The sequence below is a fragment of the Malus sylvestris genome, chromosome 2 (genome assembly GCF_916048215.2).
Source record: "Malus sylvestris chromosome 2, drMalSylv7.2, whole genome shotgun sequence".
Classification (NCBI taxonomy): domain Eukaryota; kingdom Viridiplantae; phylum Streptophyta; class Magnoliopsida; order Rosales; family Rosaceae; genus Malus; species Malus sylvestris.
The window spans coordinates 28,129,261-28,153,081 of NC_062261.1; the positions used below are offsets into that span (position 1 = coordinate 28,129,261).

Consider the following 23,821-nt stretch of genomic DNA (forward strand, 5'->3'; position numbering starts at 1 on the left):
TGTCCTTCCTCATATCTTCTATGATGTCATGTGGTCTATGTAGTCATGATACACCCTCGTACTTAGACTTTATGCATTAACCAATAAGAGAACTACTTGCATGTCGATGATGGCGATTAATAACGTCTAATGAGCATGAGTGCATAGTAATGTGTTTGTACCATACTTAGGGCCTCCATATTTAGTCTTGTATAAATACTCGGGGGACTCGAATGTAATTATGTAATAAATGAAGGGGAAAATATGTAATAAGTGAGGAGCCCTTATTCTATAAAAGGACCCCTTACTTTCCTCATTAGGGGATGCCAATTCTTAGGCCATGGGAAAGAGCCCTCTCACATACAGAAGCTCTCTCTCTCCCTCACAATCCTCTCAGAGAAATACAATATCAGTGTAGACGCATCTCAAACATTTGGGTGAACCACGATACTTCTTGTGTTATTTACTTTCTTGCAGATTCACGGTCGGATTTACGTTGTTCCAAGACCCTTCTGGTTTTGTGCATCAACATAATGTATTTTCTGATCTTGAAATATGATGATTATTGTAATTTAGAAGTGGACAGTTTCCACTTGCATCCATCGCTGACACAACCAACTTCAAACCTTTCTTTGCTTGATCTCTTCACTCTGAACTGGTAATTATTCTTCATAGCATGAATACCCAACTTTTTTTTTTTAAATCCTCCTTAGTCTCGTACAATTGGCCTACAACTATATCTCCATCTGAATTGCACAGGTCTACCTTGTCTGATTCATGTACAATATTTGTACCCTTGTGAGCATTTGATCGGTTAGAACTGGGTTCATCAAATTGCACATTAACGGGCACATCATCACATACCATCCCTTCAGGAGGCAACTCATTGAATTCAACACTATCTTGGAACACATTATCAGACTCCATATGTGGCAAATTCTCAAATTCTTAATGATACGATGCATTCTCAACTTCTTAATTTACCAAATCGTTATTTAAATCATGTAGCACAATATCTTCCAAATCACATTGAGTAACAAAGTTAAGACCTGTTTGTAATGGGTCATCATTATCTTCTGAAGAAAATACTTTCTGCTTTAATGTAACACACAAGGGAATCTTCCAAGACCTCGAAAGGTTTTCAAAAATAAATGCCCTCACATCATCATCATCAACTATATCTGTAGGCCATGTAGTTTCCATTGCGTTATATATAACCTTCATACTTATCTCATACTCATTTGGGTCCACATTCACAATACCATGTACTTTCTTTTGAAGCTCCACAAATGTAATTTTGTCTGAAACAAGTAATCCTTTCATTTTTCAATTTTAGTACGTTGAGTCCGCCCACCTCCCACCATAGTTCACTAAAATTGTCAAACTAGACATTGTTCTGAAATATAAACAAAAACAATAAGAAAAAAAAAGTGATATACAGACACACCTAAGATCGATATATATGTGCAAATAAAGAGGGTGTTGTGAAAACTAGACCGAATCATGAGAAACTAAAAAATCCATTTACTAGTCAAGTTACAACCAAAACGTAAATTTGTAGGTTTTGGTTGTAACTTGACTAATAAATCCATTTACTAGTCAAATTCTTTGATTGGCTATCAAATTCTTTACTAGTCAATTCTTTGGCCATATAGCATAAAAACATAAAAACTAGTAAATTCATTTACTAGTCCATTTACTAGTCAATGCATCTGCATATGCATCTACAAAATCCATTTACTAGTCAATTCTTTGGCCATATAGCATCTGCATATGCAATGATCAAAGAATTTGTAGTATAATAATAGGAACACATAATATAACATAAAAATTATCAACTTTAATAATTATTCAACGGAAGAAGAAACTAAAAAATCCATTTACTAGTCAAGTTACAACCAAAACGTAAATTATGTTGTGACATATGTTCTAATACATATTGTGATTGTGTAAATCCTACGTAGAGATAGATTAGGAATCCTTTGGAATCTACAAGATCTTTCCTAATAGACTTTGTATTACATGGAGAGCAAGTTTTTCTCCTCCCTATTACTATAAATAAAGGCACAAAAACTGAAGAATTAACACACAATTATATATATATATATATATATATATATATATTTATATATTCGACTTTGTTCCCTAAAGGCCTTTGTACATTTTTCAATCTACCCAACTTCGATATGGCAAAAATTTTCCATGCTTATTCAATATATAATTGAATGGTAAAAAAATTTCCATGCTTTTTTAGTATAATCGAATAGACATGAATGTGTTCTGTTTGATTGTATTGAAAACGCATGACAAAACTATTACAGTCAACTACAAATTGTTGAATATTAAATTTGAGGGTATTTGTGTCTACTTAATTGAGATTTTGGATATATTTGAAAGTTTTTATAAAAATTGACATTTTTGAAATTTGTAATTAATATTTGGCTATATTTGATAAATACCCAACACTTTATAGTTGCTTTTATTTATGAAAATGAACTGTTTGGTTCAAATTCCTTCACATCACAATTATCTTAATTACGGTGGCTTTCGTCATTAAGTTCGGCTTGTGACGTCATCTCATGATTGGGTCACATGATCAATTTAGTGGCAACCAGCATATTACTACCTCGTAATTTGTGTTACTAAGGTTGCGGTGTGTCACATGTGTTGTAGTTGTCATCCACCAAAGGCTATGGCATAAGGATTGCGCCAGGCTGGTCCCAACGATGGAGGTAGAGAGGGTAATTTAGGTTTTCCGATTTAGGGTTTGAAGTCATGCTTGGTTTGGTTGGATTCTCTCCTTCGTTATCTCCCATGGCTGCGTAGGCTAGGGTTTGCGTTTGTGTTTCGTTGACTCTCCCGAATTGATATTGTTATTCAATTCACACTGCTAGTGTTATGGACTTATACATGTGCTACATATAAAGATCCTACTCTAATGCCTACAATTGTGCATTCTAGGGGTGGGTTCGGTTTAATTCGGTTCGGTTTTTTGCCAAAACCGAAACCAAACCGAAATTTCGGTTCGGTTCGGTTCGGTTCATTTTTTTTTCGGTTTTTTTCGGTTCGGTTTTTTTTCGGTTCGGTTTTTTTCGGTTCGGTTTCGGTTCGGTTTCGGTTTTTTGTTTTTTTTTTCTTTCAAAAAATGAAAAACATTGAAATTTTAAATTTTAACGTATCCAACACAATCATAACACAAGCATTCTAACTATAATCAAAGACAATGAAAATAAACATTTAAAGTTGAACTAAAATCATCAATCAAGTCTTCCAAAGTCCAAACTAACAACATCACAACACAAAAATCGTACAAATGACTTAGAAAAGTTAAATTGTATGATGTTGTTCAAAGATCAGGGTTGTTTGCTTGTAACTGCATGTTGACAACTTGATTAGTAAAAGAAATGCGTGGGTGGATTTATTTAGTGTGTGTTGGATTCTTTTCCATCACAAATTCCCTAAGTAATCTACCCGAAATAAATGTTTATAGATTCTGTTACATGTTATATGAGAGTAGATTTGGAAAAGAAAGCTGAGACAAAAGTAGACAGTGCTATGGAGATGGATGTAGGTACTTCAGGATGAGGTTTGGCTCCGGAACCTTATATGGGGGATAAATAATAGGTTAGGGTTTAAAGTTTTTATAGGACTTTTTTGTAATATTTTGAGCTTAAAGTTTGGCAACACATTGGGTTTAGCATATTTTAACTTACAAATTGGGTTTAGAAAATAATATCCAAAACAAATAATTAAATAAAAAAATTAATTTAATTAATTCGGTTCGGTTCGGTTTGGTTCGGTTTCTAGATCACTAAAACCGAACCGAACCAAAAGAATTCGGTTCGGTTCGGTTTTTTCAATTCGGTTCGGTTTTTTTGTTCGGTTCGGTTTTTTCGGTTTCGGTTCGGTTTGGTTTTCGGTTTTTTTCGGTTTTCGGTTTTTTGAACCCACCCCTAGTGCATTCATGAATACAAATATAAGGAAAGAAATAACTACTTATCAATCACAATATTTGACGCTGATTTTTTGGGATACTTTCCTTTAACATTAAATCCCTAAATCTAGCAAAACCAGTTGAATCAGAGTGTGCAACGAACAAGACTAATAAGAATAATAAGAATATTATTAAATAAACTGAGAATGCCAGAATTGCTACAAAACTTGACTAACTTACTCTTCAAACTAAATTACAAGCAATATTTATAGATAACTAACCTAACCCTAATAGGCAAGGAAACGAAACCCTAATACTAACGGGCTAAGTCCAAAATACCAAACATTAAAATATATCTAAATAATAATATTTTCCAACACCCCCGTCAAACTCATGGCGGTACATGACATGGGTTTGCCAAAGTAGATGTGGATGCAAGACTCCAAATTCTAGTGCCAATGCCAATGCCAATGTCATACCAAGTTGAATATCAGAGTGCGCAACGAACAAGACTAACAAGAATAATAAGAATATTATTAAATAAACTGAGAATGCCGAAACGGCTACAAAACCTTGAGAGGTTACATTGTGACTAACTTACTCTTCAAACTAAATTACAAGCAATGTTTATAGATAACTAACATAACCCTAATAGGCAAGGAAACGAAACCCTAATACTAACAGGTTAAGCCCAAAATACCAAACATTAAAATAAATCTAAATAATAATATTTTCCAACAAAACCTAAATCCCTAAAATCGTAAATGTAGAAAATCACGTAGTCGAGGAGAGATACATGGTGTTCGACAATCTCACTGGCAGTGATGGGATGGTCGGGACGGGAAGGTTTGGGAGGAGGCGATGGTCAACTTGCAAATCGCCAGAGAGAGGGATGATGGAATGTTGATGGCTGTCGAGTTGAGGTTCGAGGAATGGTCAAGTCCAAGGTGGGCAGATGAGTACATATGAAAATGGTCAAGTCCAACCCTTGGACAAGTTGCCTTTCCGCAGTGATGTCGCATCTTGAATGAACGGGAGAGACGAGAAAGAGGAAGAAACGGGCGAGTGAGTCTGAGTGAGGAAAGATCCAACGGTGAAGTGGAGGTGTGATTAAATTCAACGGTAGAAATGGTCCGGGTCAAGCTCCCGTGTCAACTGATTTTTTTGACCCGTCCCGTTGCATCCGTACGGCCACTCCATGGACCGAACTTTCTGAAAGAATCATCGACTTTCTAGACATAAAGATCAGAGAATTGACCATGTTAAGCAAAACATAGGCCAACTTAGTGTCCCATTAGAAAAATAGTTGTTTGACGTACTAACGGGTGTAACAATTTTAAGAGTTGTTTTTTCTCAAATGTTTAGGACACAGTATCCAAAGCATTTCTTGGACTCTAAGCTAATATTGGGGAGACGAACCAAACACAAGCCTTTTGGGTGTGACCATGTCGACTCCAAGTCTTGCTCTTTTCATCTATTTGAAGTTGGAAAAAAATGAACTTAAGTAATTTATTGTTATAAATCAACAAAATGAGATTGAACCTTTGCCAAATATTGAAGTGAAACGTGAATAATGGACCACTCTGTTTATTTTCCTTACTGATGTTAGTCGAGAAAATGAGTGTAGAAAAGCTAGGCAATAACTTTGAGAAAAGTAGTAGTATTGTGTCTTCTTTTCTTGTATATTTGATCATACAATTCATGCTCTTTATATAGAGCTCTAAATGTGTAAAAGTCTACAATACTAATTAATGCATGTTGAAGCCATGCCTTAAAATAGCAAGGTTTTGGTCTTTCTTACATTTCATCTCTAGTCATATTATGTGAGCATTCACACCACTCCCCCTTGGATGCCCATATATCAATATTAGTTGTCTCCTAAAAACCTTGCTAGGAAAAACTCAATGGAAAAAAATCTAGCAAAGAAAAAATAGTATAACTTTGCTTGGATTATTGATATAGTGTTAAGTATGCTTGGGTTGCCTCGTTAAAACCTTGCTAGAAAAACTAAGAGGGAAAATCCCTCCTCGAAAGAAAAAAAAAAACACGCATGTGTCTTGGATGCTCCCCACATAAGTATCTCCTCTTGATTCCACATTCTTCAATTTGACTGATTGTTAATTCCATGTAATAACATACAGTGCCCACGTCCACATAGTTGTAATGTTCTCACACGCCTGCGTAATTTTTGTAGAGGGCATTGCTAATCCCTTCTAATTATTTTAGGATGCGTTTGTTGCACAGGACTATCTCAGATTGGACCAGCTTAAGGGACTAAGTTGGACTGGCTTGCCCTGGACTAAACTGGATAAGAATAGCGAAGTGTTTGGTGTAGAGACTAAACTACAGACTAATTATTTATTTACTTTTGCGTTTAAAAACAACAAAACAACAAATATTAAAATATTATTTGTAGTTATTTAACTTTTAAAAACCTAATTAATGTTTCATTTGCTGCCTTTACTTTTATTTTAGAAAAACAGCCTTTAGTTTTTGAAGAACATAATGATATGTCCAAAGCAAATCCTCTATGCTTCTTCATTCCTCTCCGCCTCCTGCCTCTTCACTTCCTCTCACAAAATCGGTTGCAAATCTTAAAATCAAAACATATAGCAAGAAAGAGATTGAAGGAGGCGAGGTGAATGTGTGATTGGCCTGAAGGTAGAAGATGAAGGTTGGATATGGTTTGGGTTTTTCTGGGTGAAATTTTCAAGCTCATCCCACTGCAATTTATTTTTTGGTTTTCTGGGTTATTTGGGTTCGAATTTTGGGAGTTGGATTTGGTTCTGAAAAGGGAACCTTAGGAAATTTTGTTGCTTTTTGTTTCAGATTTTGCAGGATCTAGGTTTGAAATGGGTTATGGGACGCGAGGAAGAGGTAGATGGGAGGACGAAGCGGGTAGGAGTGAAGCGGAGTAGAGTGGTCTTAGCAATCTGCCCAATTTCGGGGGGGGGGGGGTCTCGCTAAGACCCTGTAGCGAAGCTGTTAGTTGGACTCAGTATAGGCGAGTCTCATTAAACGTAATCCTAGCGTGAAACAAACATCGGATTACAGTCTAGTCTAGTCCAATGAGGTTTAGTGAAGCCAAAAAAATGGGCCCTTATGGTCTATTCCTTGTGAACTTGGACTTCAATCCCTAACCTAAGCCTATCCTAAAAGAAGCAACTACATTGACCAAAAAAATAAAATGTGCCCTTACGGTTAAATAAAATGTGTTTGACCAAAAAAAAAAAAAACCCTTACAACTTCATAAGCCCAAGTGTCTGAGCCCAAGCTCGAGCCTGACGACTACAAAGTTTTTTTTTTTTTTTTTTGAACATATCTATTATAAGAGGTGAGGTATTGGACTAAGTCATACAATGAACTTGCCTTAATAATGTAGTTTAACTTTATCTTTGACAATAATCGAATTTAAAACCTCTCAGTTACAACTGAAGAAAATTATCAATAAACCGTAGTAATATTTGACCTTCATAGTTTTTGGATTTTAAATTTTCGACGACCAAATATAATAAAATAAAACAAAACAGAGGGCTTCCATAGTTTGGGGAGGAGACGAGAGGGGGAGAGGAAGCGTTTGAAAATAGGCAAAAAGTGGGTCTTCTGAGTAATTAGGGCACAGAGATCAAAGAGTGTTGCTGTCACTTGTGAGAGAGAGAGAGAGAGAGAGAGAGAGAGAGAGAGCAATGGCGTCTTCCAGTTTGATTAGGGTTTGCAGGGCTGTGACAGCGGCGACGAGGTCCTCCAGTTCCACCGGCGGAGCTGCTCTCTTTTCCTCGAAGCCCGCCACCGGTACTGTTCCGAAGCCAAAGGCAAAGGCAAATGCGAAGGCTAAGCCCAAGGAAGCAGGTGTTTCGACCAAGCCCAAACCCACCCTCGGGATTATGAAGCCGATTCCGATCTCTCCAGCTCTGGGAAGCTTCCTCGGCGTCAAGGAGTCCTCCCGCGCCGAAGCTGTCAAGCAGATCTGGGCCCACATCAAGCTCCACAACCTGCAGGTACTCGTCTCTCTCGGCTTCACACTGTATTTTGTCTATATATTTATAAATATCTTCTGTTTTCTTTTCTGTTTGATCTTTTTTTGTGGGCTTTTCTTTGATGGGTTCTAATAAAATGCTTTGCTTTTGTTTTATTTATGTGGTTTTGCTTAAATTTACTTTTCAAATTAGAAGATTTTAGCTGGAAAAAAAAAGGTCTCAAAGCCCTAAAACCCTACGCCTTAAATCCCACCCCAAATAAAAATATAAACAAATGAAAAATGTAAAATAGGAAGTAGCTGTTGTGGGGTGCAGAAAATGGGATATCCCGACACTTTTGGATGATCATTCTTTAGGTTCGTTGTTTTTCTAAGAACGAAATGTATTTGTTGTATCTTAACTTGATGGAACTTGGCCGAATGCAGAGTTTTGACAACGCCTCGTTAGTTAGGTTTTGAAGATTTGACTATGATTTAATTTTTTTTTCCCAAGTTGATTAAACCCTAATAGATGGTGCTCTGCATTTATGTTCTTACAAAGCTGCTTTTTATTAAGTTAACTAAGATGCTGCTCTGCATTTCTGTTATTACTTCTATTTGACATGATTTTGGTTCATGATCTTATTTTGATTTGCAATTTGGATAATTCTTGGTTGTCATTTGTCGCTTGGATTCCGTTCATGTTTAGCATTCACTTTTTCATCAGCTTGACCTGACAATCCTATTCAGAATGCATTTTGCTTCCGTGTTGACATGTAGATGTATGCTTACTGTAATACTTTGAGATGTCTCTGCTGTTTTGCAATTCAGTAGTTTCCCAAAAAGTTTGCAGGGATGCTATAATATAACTTTCTATTGTAATTATGGATCATGATTTATAGTTTCTAACTAGGATGGCTAGTGAGTAGCTATTACAGCTAAGAGATGTTATGTACGGTCTTCTTTTATTGACGTTAGCACTTCTGTGGGTGGATTAAGAAAGTTTGTGGTACAAAATTCTGGCCCCCAAGCATATCTTCTGTGTCTTGTCTAAAGAATTGTTTGCGGTCACAAATAATTCCTTACTTGCTTCCTTTGGTCTCGAAATGTCTTAATATAAGTAAAACATGAAGACCCAATATCTAGTCAGTATATTGAGGCAATGTTACATGTTGATTTGTATAGCCAATACCAAGAGCCAAGCAACAATGGAAGCCTTGGCAATTACTGAAAACGTTGGAAGACTTTTAAAAGTTATGCTTTGGACTTACTTGTTGCTGGTTTCTTTTGACGTGAGCACCTAGATGCAGATGGCACGAGATTGTGTGGCTTTGTGGACTTAATACTTGGACCAAGGCCCATAAAGGGGATAAACAGTTTATGTCTGATCTAATTTCTGTCCACGAAATTCAAATGAATTGTGCCCTTGTATGTCCGTGGATTGGATTTGTGTGTCAAACTAGTTGGTTTGGGAAATTGTAACAAATTGATACCATATGCTTTGTATACACCATATTTGTGATTGCTACTTACTCTACGGTAGCTTAGGAAAGTGCAGCGGGGATGTGGACCCTTACATGTTTATGGAATGCTTGTTTTCATTTGAATTTTGTACATGCTGTGCATTATTAACCACAGAAGAGTAAAATACTTGCAATTGAGATGTGAAGTTGAGTTGAGTAATAGTACTCAAATACGTCTGCTTTTCTGTCTGCAGAATCCTGCCAACAAGAGGGAGATTTACTGTGATGACAAACTAAAGGAGATTTTTGAAGGGAAGGAAAAAGTGGGCTTTCTGGAAATTGGGAAGCTGCTTTCACGCCACTTTGTGAAGGCTGAATGAATGTCTATTCAGTCGTTAAATTGATGCGTGTTGCTTTTGAATCGATGCTCCCCACCCCTTGTAAGAGCAAATCCTTTTGGATATAGCTTTATGCTCACCAACTTTCGTTTGAAGACCTTATTGTGTAGGAAGGGAAGGGATTTGGTAATTGAAATTAGCTGGTCTACCTTTTGGATGTATAAAAGCACGTAGGATGAACATTTTATGATTTAACGTAGATTTTCTCTTGTATCAGTTTCGTTGTTTTAAGCTACGGTAATGGCCGTATCATTTATCTTAGCGTTTTATATTTTTTTGCCATTGATCTTAGTTGCCTCTTAAAATGTCAATCAAAAGCTGCTTGGATGGGATCAAGTTTTTGTTATCTTATGTTGGTCTATTTGGAATGACAGAAATGATGTAATTTTTCAAGGAAATGGTTTCGATGTTGATCGTATTTCTATTTCTGCTCTACAATTGCTGCAGGAATTTCATGATGCTTGTGCCAAGCCGATGGGGTGGTTTGTTGGCGACCTCCCCTCTTACTCTTCCATCCCTACCATTATACAGAAACTCTCTCCATCAGACGAAATCCATACCGAAATCCCAAGACCTCTCCGGCCTTTACACGAATCGATAGCAGAGCTAGACAATGGAGTGACGAGTACTATTAATAACAGTATCTGCTATTCTCGTTACAGTAGCTCGGAAATCATTAGTTAAGGAGATGATGTATCCATTGCTCTACAATGGCGGGAGACCCGTACCATGGTGTCAACGCATCATCTGAACCAACTGGTGAGTGGTAAACACCGTCGAAGCTAATGATGAGGGCAGCCTCCGGATAAGATGATGCTTCTGTTACAACTCCATCTCCCCAAACATCTGCCTGCCCACAGACCTGAAACAAAACGATAGTCTCATTATCGGCATTCAGCCTCCAACCTTGACGGCTTACAAGACATGCTGAGGACATAACATCAATACAAAATGGACTGTTTAACTGCTGAGACAATGGGAGTTTCTACCTGCTTGTACCCTTGCCCGACAAAGCGCGCACGCAAGGTGGTTGTGGTTGATGTTGAAGTGCTCACAATCGCATCACTTATGAAAGCAACATCTGATGAGGGATCTACACCCTCTATTGGGAGTGCAGAAACAATACTTTGATTTGAGTTGCCAAATAAACGAGCACCTTGAATGTATCTGCAGTTTAATATACAAAACCCATTTAGATTCAACGCATTTTTCATTCAAGCAATTACATTGAACACAAGGTCAAAATCAATAACGGTGATACATGTATTTGTCCCCCAAAAAAAGTTACATGAAGTAAATTCATTCAGACGATAACAACAGAAGCTAGCTGAATAAGAACGATGAATCAAATTACGATTTCACCTCCCTGCGATACATACATATTTCAGTTCACGAGTGTAAACAGCTTTTGAGCAATGCTTATTAACGTAATCCAGAAGACCCCTCGTTTGATCAATGACCCCCGACACACCCTTTGGTGGCGGCCTGAACAGCATATAGGTGGCAGTTAATACTCATGATGAAATTTGAAGTAAGATTATACAGATGGAATAACAGAAGCTCCTAGGCATGTCATCACCAAAAAGACCTCACACGACGATATGAAGAAATTTAATTTACATATGTAACTGAGGCTTCCAAGAGTCATCAGCAAGAAATTATTGAGACAAAAGTTTGATAACCTACAGGTGCGGGGTTCCAAGAGTCAATAACAACGAAATATCGGAAAACCCGAATTCTTCCTTGTAAAGACGTGCAAGCCATCCTCCTGGTTAGTGTCCAATGAGGGATAAAGTCCCACCTACAATGAAATATGTCCAACAGTTTCAGAACTACAACAAATGAAGCAAACAATTACACTAGTGTACTTGCTGGAGAAGTCAAGCATCCTTTGACACAGGATGGCATGGGTCAAGAACAAAAGTACGAAAGGGATTCAATCTAGTGTTTCGTTTCAACGTCGCCTCAAGGAAGAATCGCATGTGAAGGGAGGACAACAATTTCTGATGGCTTTTCCGGGGCACATTATCTTTAGCCACTTTTATACTGTCCATCTCCCTCCTCTCCTCAACGATTTCTGATTTCCTGAGAAGCTGTATAGCTATATGATAAACTTCATCTGATACAAAAATTGGATTCTGTAATTACGTAACCAACTGTATCAGTCAAATTAATTTACGGTCTTCCAGCATAACTGGTTGCTTCATGGGACGGTACTGGATGCTTTCAGGCTTATAAACATAGTGTGTGTGTGTGTATTTATCTATGTGTGTGTGGGTACTGTATAGCAGTCAGAGATAGAGTTGATCAACACCTTGTGAGAGCTCCTTGGCCTCTTGTACGGCATCATCAACCCTCTTCAAATACCTGCCAAGTTGCCAGCATCGTCATTCGTTATTCGTTCTTAATTCAAATTCAATACAACCTTATTCCAATGTAAGTCAAATTCCAAGGGTACTCGTCATAAAGAAGCAAGCTATAACAATTACAGGAGACTGAGTCGACATACCAATCGAGTACAGGCCGAGGACTGAGAGTTCCTCGCCCGTAATTGTGGTCAACCAAGCCAGCGGCATTCCTCAGCCAATCAATTCTTGACACCTTGGCAACCACTGTGCTCACCATACCAATGTTCTAAACATCCTCGCCTAGGCACTAGACAGCTGGCCACCGTCCCGATTAATATCTAGGTGTTTGAAAATTAAGAAAGAACGCCTAGACTAAGGCACCTGTCTAGACTGCCTAGGCACCTGCCTAGCCTGTCTAGACCCGCTTAGGCACTCTCCTAGGTCGCTACTCACTTAGACAGAAAATATATAACTTTCATTTTACATTTAATTTTTTTTCAATAAATTGTAAGAGACTTGTTGTATACTTAAATGAACATGCATTATACCCTTGTTTCCCATATTTTCATTATGTTCCAATACTTCATAATATGTATGTCATTCTATTTTGTAGTTTATGATAAAAGTATATATATTTCAAGTATAAGCAAAAACTTATTTACACGAAATATAATAGATTTTCTCAAATCCGCCTAGTCTGTCTAGATGCCCGCCTAAGGCCCGCCTAGCCACCTAGGCGCTAAGCCCCAGCCCGCCGCCTGACTAGCATCTAGCATCTTTTAAAACCTTGTTTCATACCCTCTCAGAGTCAGCTTTAACTTCTGATAGTCAGCTGAGTTGTTTCCCAAACCCTGAAACCAAAGTGCAAAGTGTATGCATGAATATTATTACAGATTTGCATATATTAGCTAGACCAGTTAGCTAAGACTATCTCCAATTGAAGGGTCCAGATGGCCAGAGGGTCGAAAATAGCCCGAAAACCATCTTCAACTGATGGTACCAACAAGAGCTTCATCAATGAAGGGTAACCACAATTCTCAAAAGCTTCACACAATCTTGATCAAGACAGTGTGAAGCAAAACCAATTTATGGTGTCAACAAAAACTTCATCAATAGAGGGCAACTACAATTCTCAGACCTTTGAAACGAATTCAATTTATATGGTTCATCCAAACCTTCGATTACTACAAGGTGTGGCTTACATCACAATCTCTTGCTCAATAGTGTGGAAGCAAAATTTGTATATGTTGTCTCTCCCACATTTTCAAATTTCTAGTTTCCCAAAAAAAAAAATAAAAAATAAAAAAATTCAACAAAGCTTCATCAATAGAGGACAACTACAAATTCTCAAAAGCTTCACACTATCTTGATCAAGATAGTGTGAAGCAAAATCAATTCATGGTATCCAACAAAAGCTTCAACTCCAAAGCTTCACCAACAAAAGCTTTATCAGTGGAGGACAACAACAATTTCTTAAAAGCTTCACACTATCTTGATCAAAATAGTGTGAAGCAAAATCAATTCATGGTGCCCAACAAAAGCTTCACCAACAAAAGCTTCAACTCCAAAGCTTCACCTACAAACCTTCAACTCCAAAGCTTCACCAACAAAAGCTTCATCAATGGAGGACAACAACAAATTCTCAAAAGCTTCACACTATCTTGATCAAGATAGTGTAAAGCAAAATCAATTCATGGTACCCAACAAAAGCTTCACCAACAAAAGCTTCAACTCCAAAGCTTCACCTACAAACCTTCAACTCCAAAGCTTCACCAACAAAAGCTTCATCAATGGAGGATAACTACAAATTCTCAAAAGCTTCACACTATCTTGATCAAGATAGTGTGAAGCAAAATCAATTCATGGTACCCAACAAAAGCTTCAACTCTAAAGTTTCACCTACAAAGCTTCAACTCCAAAGCGTCTCCTACAAAAGCTTCAACACAAAAGTTTCACCCACAAAAACTTCAACATAAAAGCTTGACCCACAAAAGTTTGCCCTACAAAAGCTTCACCTATAAAAACTTCACCCACAAAAGCTTCACCAACAAAAACTTCAACATAAAAGCTTGACCCACAAAAGCTTGCCCTACAAAAGCTTCACCCATAAAAACTTCAACATAAAAGCTTGACCCACAAAAGCTTGACCCACAAAAGCTTCACCTACAAAAGCTTGACCCACAAAAGCTTGACCCACAAAAGTTTGACCCATAAAAACTTCACCCACAAAAGCTTGCCCTACAAAAGCTTGACCCACAAAAGCTTCACCTACAAAAGCTTCACCCATAAAAGCTTCACCCACAAAAACTTCACCTACAAAAGCTTGACCTACAAAAGCTTGACCCACAAAAGCTTCACCTACAAAAACTTTACCTACAAATCTTCAACACAAAAGTTTCACCTACAAAAGCTTCACACTATCTTGATCAAGATAGTGTGAAGCAACATCAATTCATGGTGCCCAACAAAGCTTCAACCTCAAAGCTTCACCTACAAAGCTTCAACTCCAAAGCTTCACCTACAAAACTTCACCTACAAAGCTTTAAAATATATATATATATATATATATATTTTTTTTTTCTTTATTTTTTTTTTCGGAAATTCGAAAATTCGAAAAAAAAAAATTCGAAAAAAAAATTTCGAAAAAATAAAAATTGCCTAGGCCTCCTCTTCTTTGGGCCTAACAACTTTCATAACAAATATATATTAAGAAGGAGTTTTGGGCTACCACTTAGAAAAGAAATGCCTCATTCGTCAACTCCTTCGACCGGAGACTTGGAGGACTCCTACCATATGCTACTGCACCTTGATACTCGGAAGTCTCACGACCACTCAGTGACTTGGATTTTTCAAGTTTCCAAAAGAGAAGTTTTTCTCACTTGGGAAATTAAGGGAGCACTACCTCAACCTACATGCTTTACTCAGAAAGCTTCAACATACAAGCTTCAACAAAAGGAAAAATTCAAAGAACTTAGTGAAGAAGGCCTTGGTGTATTTAACACAATATGTTGAAATGAAGCAAATCTTGTTTATTGATATCTCCGATAAGTTACAAATATGTACATATACATGAATCAAAGTAAACAAACAAGAGGGAGCCTTCACAAAGGTTGCTCAAGAGAAGTTTCAGCAGTCGGCAGAGCCCCAGAAAGAAAGGGCACCAGAGGGTGATTATTCAGAGCCTCAGTGTTAGGCAAAACCCCAGAAGGAGGAGGCACCGAAGGTTGATCATTTGGAGCTTCATTACGCGGTACAGCCCCAGAAGACGAAGACAATAAATGCCTTTGGAACAAACCCATAAACCTCTGATGATCAAGTAAAATCTGACCATCAGATTCTTGCAACTGGTCGAGCTTCCTCTTCATGTTTGTAACATAGTCATGTGCGAGCCTGTGCAACTGTTTATTCTCATGCTTGAGCCATCTGATCTCTTGTTTGAGACTTATCACTTCAGCCGCTAATGATTCAACTTGGCGGGTTCGAGCAAATAGGCGTTGGGCCATATTAGACACAGAAACTGCACACTAAACATTGTGAACCAGAGAATCCTTAACAGCCAACTCATCAGACCGTTTGGAAAGTAGTCTGTTATATTTGGGAGTAAGAAGGTTCCTAGCCACCACCGCAGCGGTCATATCATTCTTCATCACAGAGTCCCCAACGATAAGAGGACCAGTAGAGGATAAGAAGGATGGGCGTCATATGTTGTCTTGAGAAGGCATGGCTGCCTCTTCACCAAAGTTCAAGTCAAAAAGACGATCGGATGGGCCAGACATTCTTAGAAATGATGAAGAAGAAATGAGGTGCAATAAATCTCTGAAGTAAGGGGAAAATTCCTACAAGCAATAACTCTCTGAATGTACTCCTTGCACACAATTGGTGCCCTTATAAAAGAAAAGGCAACAGGGTCGTTGGTTCAAAAATCGAAGAGGCACCACTCTCCGGATTTCGAAGAAGCACCACTATCTGGATTTTAAAGAGACATCACTTTCCACACGCAACATCAGCTCCTCGGGTACCATAGATAACTTTGCCAAAGATCTTTGACAAAGTTTAGCCACATAAATTTTGAAGGTCCAGCTACCCTACTATTACCCACAAGGGTAAAGGAACAACACCATTGCTTGATAACTAGAAAGTCCCAATGTGTGTCAACCTTCGTGCTTCGTGGCAAGGCAGACTGGCAAAAATGCCTAACCTTTACTCACATTCGAGAAAACACTCCCAACAAGATTGCTTGCTAAAAAATCGAAGAGGAACCAATCTCTGAATCTTGAGAGCCAGACTCCCAACAGGATTACTTTCTCAAAAATCGAAGAGACATTGCTCTCCGAATCTTAAGAGTCAGACTCCCAACAGGACTGCTTTCTCAAAAATCGAAGAGGCATCGTTCTCTGAATATCGAGAGCCAGATCCCCGACAGAATTGCTTGTTTGAAAACCGAAGAGACACCGCTCTCCGAACTTCTCACATGTTTTAACTTTGTCAGAGCACTTTGAAAAAGTGGTATGTGGTATCTGGAAAGGTGATGTTGATTGTGCAGATTGCAGACAAGCTTTATCTAAGGAAATCTGGCTCTCGAAGTTCGGAGAGCGATGCTTCTTCGGTTTTCGAAAAAGCAATCCTGTCGGGGATCTGACTCTCGAGATTCAGAGAACGATGCCTCTTCGATTTTTGAGAAAGTAAATTCTGTTGGGAGTCTGACTCTTGAGATTCAGAGAGTAGTGTCTCTTCGATTTTTGAGAAAGTAATCCTGTTGGGAGTCTGGCTCTCGAGATTCGGAGAGTGGTTCTTCTTCGATTTTTGAACAAGCAATCTTGTTGGGAGTGTTTTCTCGAATGTGAGTAAAGGTTGGGCATTTTTGCTAGTTTGCCTTGCCATGAAGCACGGAGGTTGACACACATTGGGACTTTCTAGTTATCAAACAGTGGTGCTGTTCATTTACCCTTGTGGGTAATAGTAGGGTAGCTGGACCGTCAAAATTTATGTGTCTAAACTTTATCAGAGATCTTTAGCAAAGTTATCTGTGGTACCTGATGAGCTAATGTTGCGTATGGAAAGTGATGCCTCTTCGGAATCTGGATAGTGGTGCCTCTTCGGAATTCGGAAAGTGGTACCTCTTCGATTTTTGAACCAACGGCCCTGTTGCCCTTTCTTTTATAAGGGCACCAATTGTGTGCAAGGAGTACATTCAGAGAGTTATTACTTGTAGGAATTTTCCCCTTACTTCAAAGATTTATTGCACCTCATTTCTCCTTCATCATTTCTGAGAATGTCTGACCCATCCGACCGTCGTTTTGACTTGAACTTTGGTGAAAAGGCAGCCATGCCTTCTCAAGACAACATATGGCGCCCATCCTTCTTATCCCCTACTAGCCCTCTTACCATTGGGGACTCTGTGATGAAGAATGATATGACCGCTGCGGTGGTGGCTAAAAACCTTCTCACTCCCAAAGATAACAGACTACTTTCCAAACGGTCTGATGAGTTGGCTGTTAAGGATTCTCTGGCTCTCAGTGTTCAGTGTGCAGGTTCTGTGTCTAATATGGCCTAACGCCTATTTGCTCGAACCCGCCAAGGTGAATCATTGGCGGCTGAAGTGATAAGTCTCAAACAGGATATCAGAGGGCTCAAGCATGAGAATAAACAGTTGCACAGGCTCGCACATGACTATGCTACAAACATGAAGATGAAGCTCGACCAGCTGCAGGAATCTGATGGTCAGATTTTACTTGATCATCAGAGGTTTGTGGGTTTATTCCAAAGACACTTATTGCCTTCGTTTTCTGGGGCTGTACCGCGTAATGAAGCTCCAAATGATCAACCTTCGGTGCATCCTCCTTCTGGGGTTCTACCTAGCACTGAGGCTCTGAATAATCACCCTCTGGTGCCTCCTCTTTATGGGGCTCTGCCGACGACTGAGACTTCTCCTGTGCAACCTTTGTGAATGCTCCCTCTTGTTTGTTTATTTTGATTCATGTATATGTACATATTTGTAACTTATCGGAGATATCAATATACAAGATTTTCTTCATTTCAACGTATTGTGTTAAATACACCAATGCCTTCTTCACTAAGTTCTTGAATTTTTCCTTTTGTTGAAGCTTGTATGTTGAAGCTTTGTGAGTAAAGCATGTAGGTTGAGGTAGTGCTCCCTTAATTTCCCGAGTGACGAAAACTTCTCGTTTGGAGACTTCAAAAATCCAAGTCACTGAGTGGTCGTGAGACTTCCGAGTATCAAGGTGCAGTAGCATATGGTAGGAGTCCCCCAAATCTCCGGTCAAGGGAGTTGACGAATGAGGCATTTCCTTTCTAAGTGGTAGCCCAAAACTCTTTCTTCATATATATTTGTTATGAAAGTTGTTAGGCCCAAAGAAGAGGAGGCCTAGGCAATTTTTTTTTTTCGAAATTTTTTTTTCGAATTTTTGAATTTTCAAAATTTTGAATTTTCGAATTTCCGAAAAAAAAATAAAGAAAATAAATATATATATATATATATATATATATATATATTTTTTTTAAAGCTTTGTAGGTGAAGCTTTGGTGTTGAAGCTTTGTAGGTGAAGCTTTGGTGTTGAAGCTTTGTATGTGAAGCTTTGAGATTGAAGCTTTGTTGGGCACCATGAATTGATTTTGCTTCACACTATGTTGATCAAGATAGTGTGAAGCTTCTGTAAGTGAAGCTTTTGTGTTGAAGATTTGTAGGTGAAGTTTTTGTGGGTGAAGCTTTTATGGGTGAAGCTTTAGTGGGTCAAGTTTTTGTAGGTGAAGCTTTTGTGGGTCAAGCTTTTGTGGATGAAGCTTTTGTAGGTCAAGTTTTTGTGGGTCAAGCTTTTGTGGGTCAAGCTTTTATGGGTGAAGCTTTTGTAGGGCAAGCTTTTGTGGGTCAAGCTTTTATCTTGAAGTTTTTGTGGGTGAAGCTTTTGTAGGTAAAGCTTTGTAGGTGAAGCTTTGGAGTTGAAGTTTTGTTGGGCAACATGAATTGATTTTGCTTCACACGACATGATTGCTTATTCAAAAACAGAAGAGACACCGCTCTCCAAACTTCGAGAGCCATATTTCCTTGGATAAAGCTTGACTGCAATCTTCACACGCAACATCAGCTTTCCAGAGACCGCATACCACTTTTTCAAAGCGCTCTGACAAAGTTAAAACATGTGAAGCTTGTAGCTCCTACTACATTGCTATGATCAAGAAGGGTAAAAGAATAGCATTATTACTTGCTCAAAAATCGAAGAGGCACCGCCTTCCAAATCTCGAGAGCCAAACTCCCAACAGGATTACTTTCTCAAAAATCGAAGAGGCACAGCTCTCCGAATCTCAAGAGCCAGACTCCCAATAGGATTGCTTTCTCAAAAATCAAAAAGGCACCGCTCTCCAAATCTCGAGAGCCAGATCCCCAACAGGATTGCTTGTTCGAAAACTGAAGAGGCATCGCTCTCTAAACTTTGAGAGCCAGATTTCCTTGGATAAAGCTTGTTTGCAATCTTCACACGTAACATCAGCTTTCCAAATACTACATACCACTTTTTCAAAGTGCTCTGACAAAGTTAAAACACGTGAAGCTTGCAGCTCCCACTACATTGCTACGACCAAGAAGGGTAAAGGAATAGCACTACTACTTGTTGTTAGGGAGACTCCTATATATGTCGACCTCCATCCTCCACAGCCAGGAAAACCTGCAAATAAAAAAAATGCTCAACTTTTCTTCATATCCGAGAAGGCACTCTCAGCAGAGTCTTTCGAAATACTCAGCTTCTTTTCCTCCCGATAATACCTCTGCAAACAAGCCACACTAGAGCAAGAGTATCTCATATCATTAGGGTTAAAAGTAAGAGTATCCTATATCATGCTTTTTCCTTGTCTTTTCCTTTGGCCTTGTTCTTACCTGCAAGACAGGGAGAAAGAGAGCAATCAGTCAGCACTTGGAATCAAGTTTCTAGTTAGGAACTGACTGCCTGGAACCCCTTACATGATTACTTACCTGGCATTGCTTTCGAGTACTCATCTTCAACATCTTATGCTTCCAGAGAAGATACCACATCTGCCTAAGGAATAGATAGGGCAAGTGAGAAGGATACAAGGAAGCATGTGGAGACAAGCGTAATAGAACACTTGTCGATACATCCACTACTTTGTCAACATCAAAAGTATCCCATATCATCAGGGTCGAACATACTCTAGATTTGATGGACTTGTTTTGACCCTCAAATTCTTGAGTTGGCCTTATACTCTAGAGGGAACCAGAAAACCCTCTAGCCCAGTTCAAGAATAAGCCTGTGGAAAGTTACTTTTTCAAAAATAAAAGTATCTCATATCATCTCTTCTCCATTTACTTCTCCTTATCCTTGGTGCTATTTACGACATAAAGAGAAGGAGAACAATCAACCGGAAGCCGAAGTCGAACCTCCAATCCAGGTTGCTTGCTTGGAAGTCTGATTGCTTACTTTGTCTGTTACCTCCTTCGGCAAATCTCCTAGCTCGGTGACTTGGGGGACTCCTACTATAGGGTTTGTATCGCACTTGACCAAGCCCGAAACTACAAGTAAGCTTCAAGTGAAATTGATACATTACCTTGTGCATCTTTATCGGTTAAAGATACCACCCCTAGATGGAGGAAAAGTACTTCCAGAGAAGATGCCACATCTACATATGAGACAGATAAGGCAAGTGAAAATGATACTACACTTCGGTACTTAAAAGTTTCGTGATTACTCAATGGCTTGGATCTTGTAAGTCCCCAACCGAGAAGCTTTCCTCACTCGGGAACTTAAGGGAGCACTGTTTGTACCATACTTGACCAATCCCGAAACTACTGAGCACCGGTCAACGTTGTACCGTTAAGGACCTAGAAGAGTTTCCCTCCAACCAATAGGCCAATCACAGCGCGACACGTGTCGACATCAGAAGCCAATCATAGCGCGACACGTGTTAACATCAGAAGCCAATTACAACACGACACGTGTCAATGTCAGAATGAAACTAGAAACTCTCTTCTATAAATAGAGATCATTCTCTCACAATATTTCCTAATGTCATTTGTACTAAATCATTCACTTGTATTCACTAAAGGAAAGCTTAAACCTATGTACGTGTGTAAACCCTTCACAATTAATGAGAACTCCTCTACTCTGTGGACGTAGCCAATCTGGGTGAACCACGTACATCTTGTGTTTGCTTCCCTGTCGCTATCCATTTGCATACTTATTCACACTAATGACCGAAGCAATCTAGCGAAGGTCACAAACTTAACACTTTCTGTTGTACTAAAGTCCTAGCTGATTTTGTGCATCAACAGTTATTTTAATCCGAAGCGTGGAATTAGACAAGGGGACCCCTTGTCCCCTTATATTTTCATCATTTGTATGGAATAGTTAATTAGACACCTCAATACCCTAACAAATAATCCGAAGTCTTATATTGGTATTTTGTCCTCACCTAGAGGATTTAAAATATCAAATCTAGTGTTTGCTGATGACTGTCTCCTGTTTGCTAAGGCCACAGCAAGGGGTGCGAGGAATATTCTTCAAATCCTTAATATTTTTTCTAAAGCGGCAGGCCAACAAATAAACTTTCATAAGTTGTCTGTGTATTTTTCCAAGAATACCACTTCTCCAACTAGAATTGATATTGTTAATTTTTTACATATTCAACATAAAACCACTATCGGTAAGTATCTAGGAATTCATAATATTATTTTCTAGAAGGACCAAGTTAATGGTAATGAGTTACTTAAGAGGGTTAAGCAAAAATTAGTTGGTTGGAAAGAAAACACTTTTTCGAGAGCGGGGAGGTTTACTTTAATTAACTCGAATCTAACGGGTATGCCTAATCATGTTTTGTCATGCTTTAAGTGTCTTGACAAGATTATCAATAAGCTTAATAAAGAGTGTAGGGATTTTTATGGGGTAGGGACAAGAAAATCTTTCCAGTGGCTTGGGATTCGATCTGTACTCCTAAGAAAATGGGAGGTTTGGGAGTTAAAAGACTTGATCATTTTAATAATGATTGTCTCACTAAGTTGGGTTGGAAGGTAATGATTGAGGAGGATAATTGGTGGGTGAAGTTAGTAAAAAGTAAGTATCTTAGAAAGGAAAAATTTCTTGATAATAAAATTAGACAAGATCATTCTTTTGCTTGGATAGGTGTCTTGAAAAGTAGGGATGTTATTCTTAAGGGTATGAGATGGAGAGTGGGTAATGGTAAGGACATTTTGTTCTGGTCCCACAATTGGGTTTTTTCTTACCCGTTATTCCATCTCTTACCCAATATTGACAACCAAAACATTAATGGGACTTGAAAGTTAATGAATTTATTGATAATTATTGTTGGGATAGGAGAAAGCTTTCGCAAGTGGTTAGTAATCAAATTGTGAGGAAAATTTGTAATATTACAATTGCCTTGCAGGATTCCAAAGATGTGCTAGTTTGGGGTCCAAATATAAATGGTAAGTTTTCTGTTAAATCATCTACTTGGATCCAGAAAGGGACGTTGACTCAATCTACAAAGCATAAGTTAATTAATAAGATGTGAAACTTAATATTCCTCCTAAAGTTAAGATGTTTGCGTGGTTGTTCATACATGATAAACTTTAAACTAGAAAAAAATTAAGTCATATTCTAATTAATAGTGATAAGATGCGTCCTTTTTGCAATTCCGTAGACAAGGACCAAATGCATTTATTTTTTAATTGTGGTGTCACTAAATTGATATGGGACATTTGCTCAATTAAACCAGGCAATTTCACTAATGCTAGTAGATTGGCTAAATTCTTTAAAGCATGTTGATAAGGAAGTTCCTAGTGATTTAAGCTTGTGTTAACTCATTTGTTGGCAAATTTGGAATGACCATAATAATATGGTGTTCATAAATGTTTTGCCCATCCCGACAAGATCTAAGTTATTGGCTATATCTATGGGTGAGCAATATCTTAAAGCTAATGGTAAAGGTTTGAGAAGAAATATTGATGATACTTCCACAATTGTTAAATGGCATATGCTGTATAAGAGTTTTGTTAAGTTAAATTTTGACGATTCAGTGGCTGAGGACATGGTGGTGCTGGCGAGATTTGTCTTAAGGAATCATAATGAGTAGATTATTAGAGGTGGAGCTTTAAATCTGGATGGTGCCAATATTTTTGAAGTGGAGACTAGGGCTTTCAGAGAGGGCCTTCTTTTTGCTCAGAGGAAAGGGCTATACAAAGATTATCATTGAAGGTGACTCTAAGTTGGTCATTTAGTCAGTGTTGGACAAAGGAGCAATGCCATGAAATCTGGTTCCTATTATTGAAGATATCAAGTGGACGGCGACTAATTTTGATTGCATTGACTGAAACCATATTAATAGAGAGGCTAACTTTGTGGCAGATGCATTCGCTCGCCATGACCTTCTTATTACGGATTGTCATATTTGGGATCATTGTATTCCTTTATTTGCTTTTCCTGCTCTTAAGTTTGATTTTGTAAGGAACGGTTGTTCTCGAGGTTTTTCCCTTTAATATATTTTCTTATTTCAAAAAAAAAATATACAGAGACATTTGCCAATTATTTTTTTTCAAAAGTAAAATTGTTTAAAATCAATCAAATCCACTACCTTCCATTAAATTTCGCAAAATTCTTATTATTTTGCGTCACATATAGAGAGACATTTGATGCTTTTTAATCTCTTTATTATGTAGCCGTTGGATTATGATCTCACGGTCTCAACTTATCCTCTCCATTTCAATTTCAATTAATTTCACCGAG

At 38.3% G+C, this 23,821-nt stretch overlaps 1 protein-coding gene and 1 pseudogene across 1 annotated transcript; one reads left to right on the forward strand and one right to left on the reverse strand.

The window, feature by feature from the left end:
* Positions 1-7,439: 7,439 nt before the first annotated feature.
* LOC126586871 (upstream activation factor subunit UAF30-like) lies at positions 7,440-10,011 on the forward strand. Its single transcript, XM_050251842.1, has 2 exons — positions 7,440-7,911; positions 9,586-10,011. The coding sequence occupies exons 1-2, from the start codon at positions 7,600-7,602 to the stop codon at positions 9,709-9,711; spliced, it is 438 nt and encodes a 145-aa protein (XP_050107799.1). The 5' UTR covers positions 7,440-7,599; the 3' UTR covers positions 9,712-10,011.
* Positions 10,012-10,097: 86 nt separating this feature from the next.
* On the reverse strand, positions 10,098-12,354 carry LOC126602681 (uncharacterized; annotated as a pseudogene).
* Between the last annotated feature and the right edge of the window lie 11,467 nt (positions 12,355-23,821).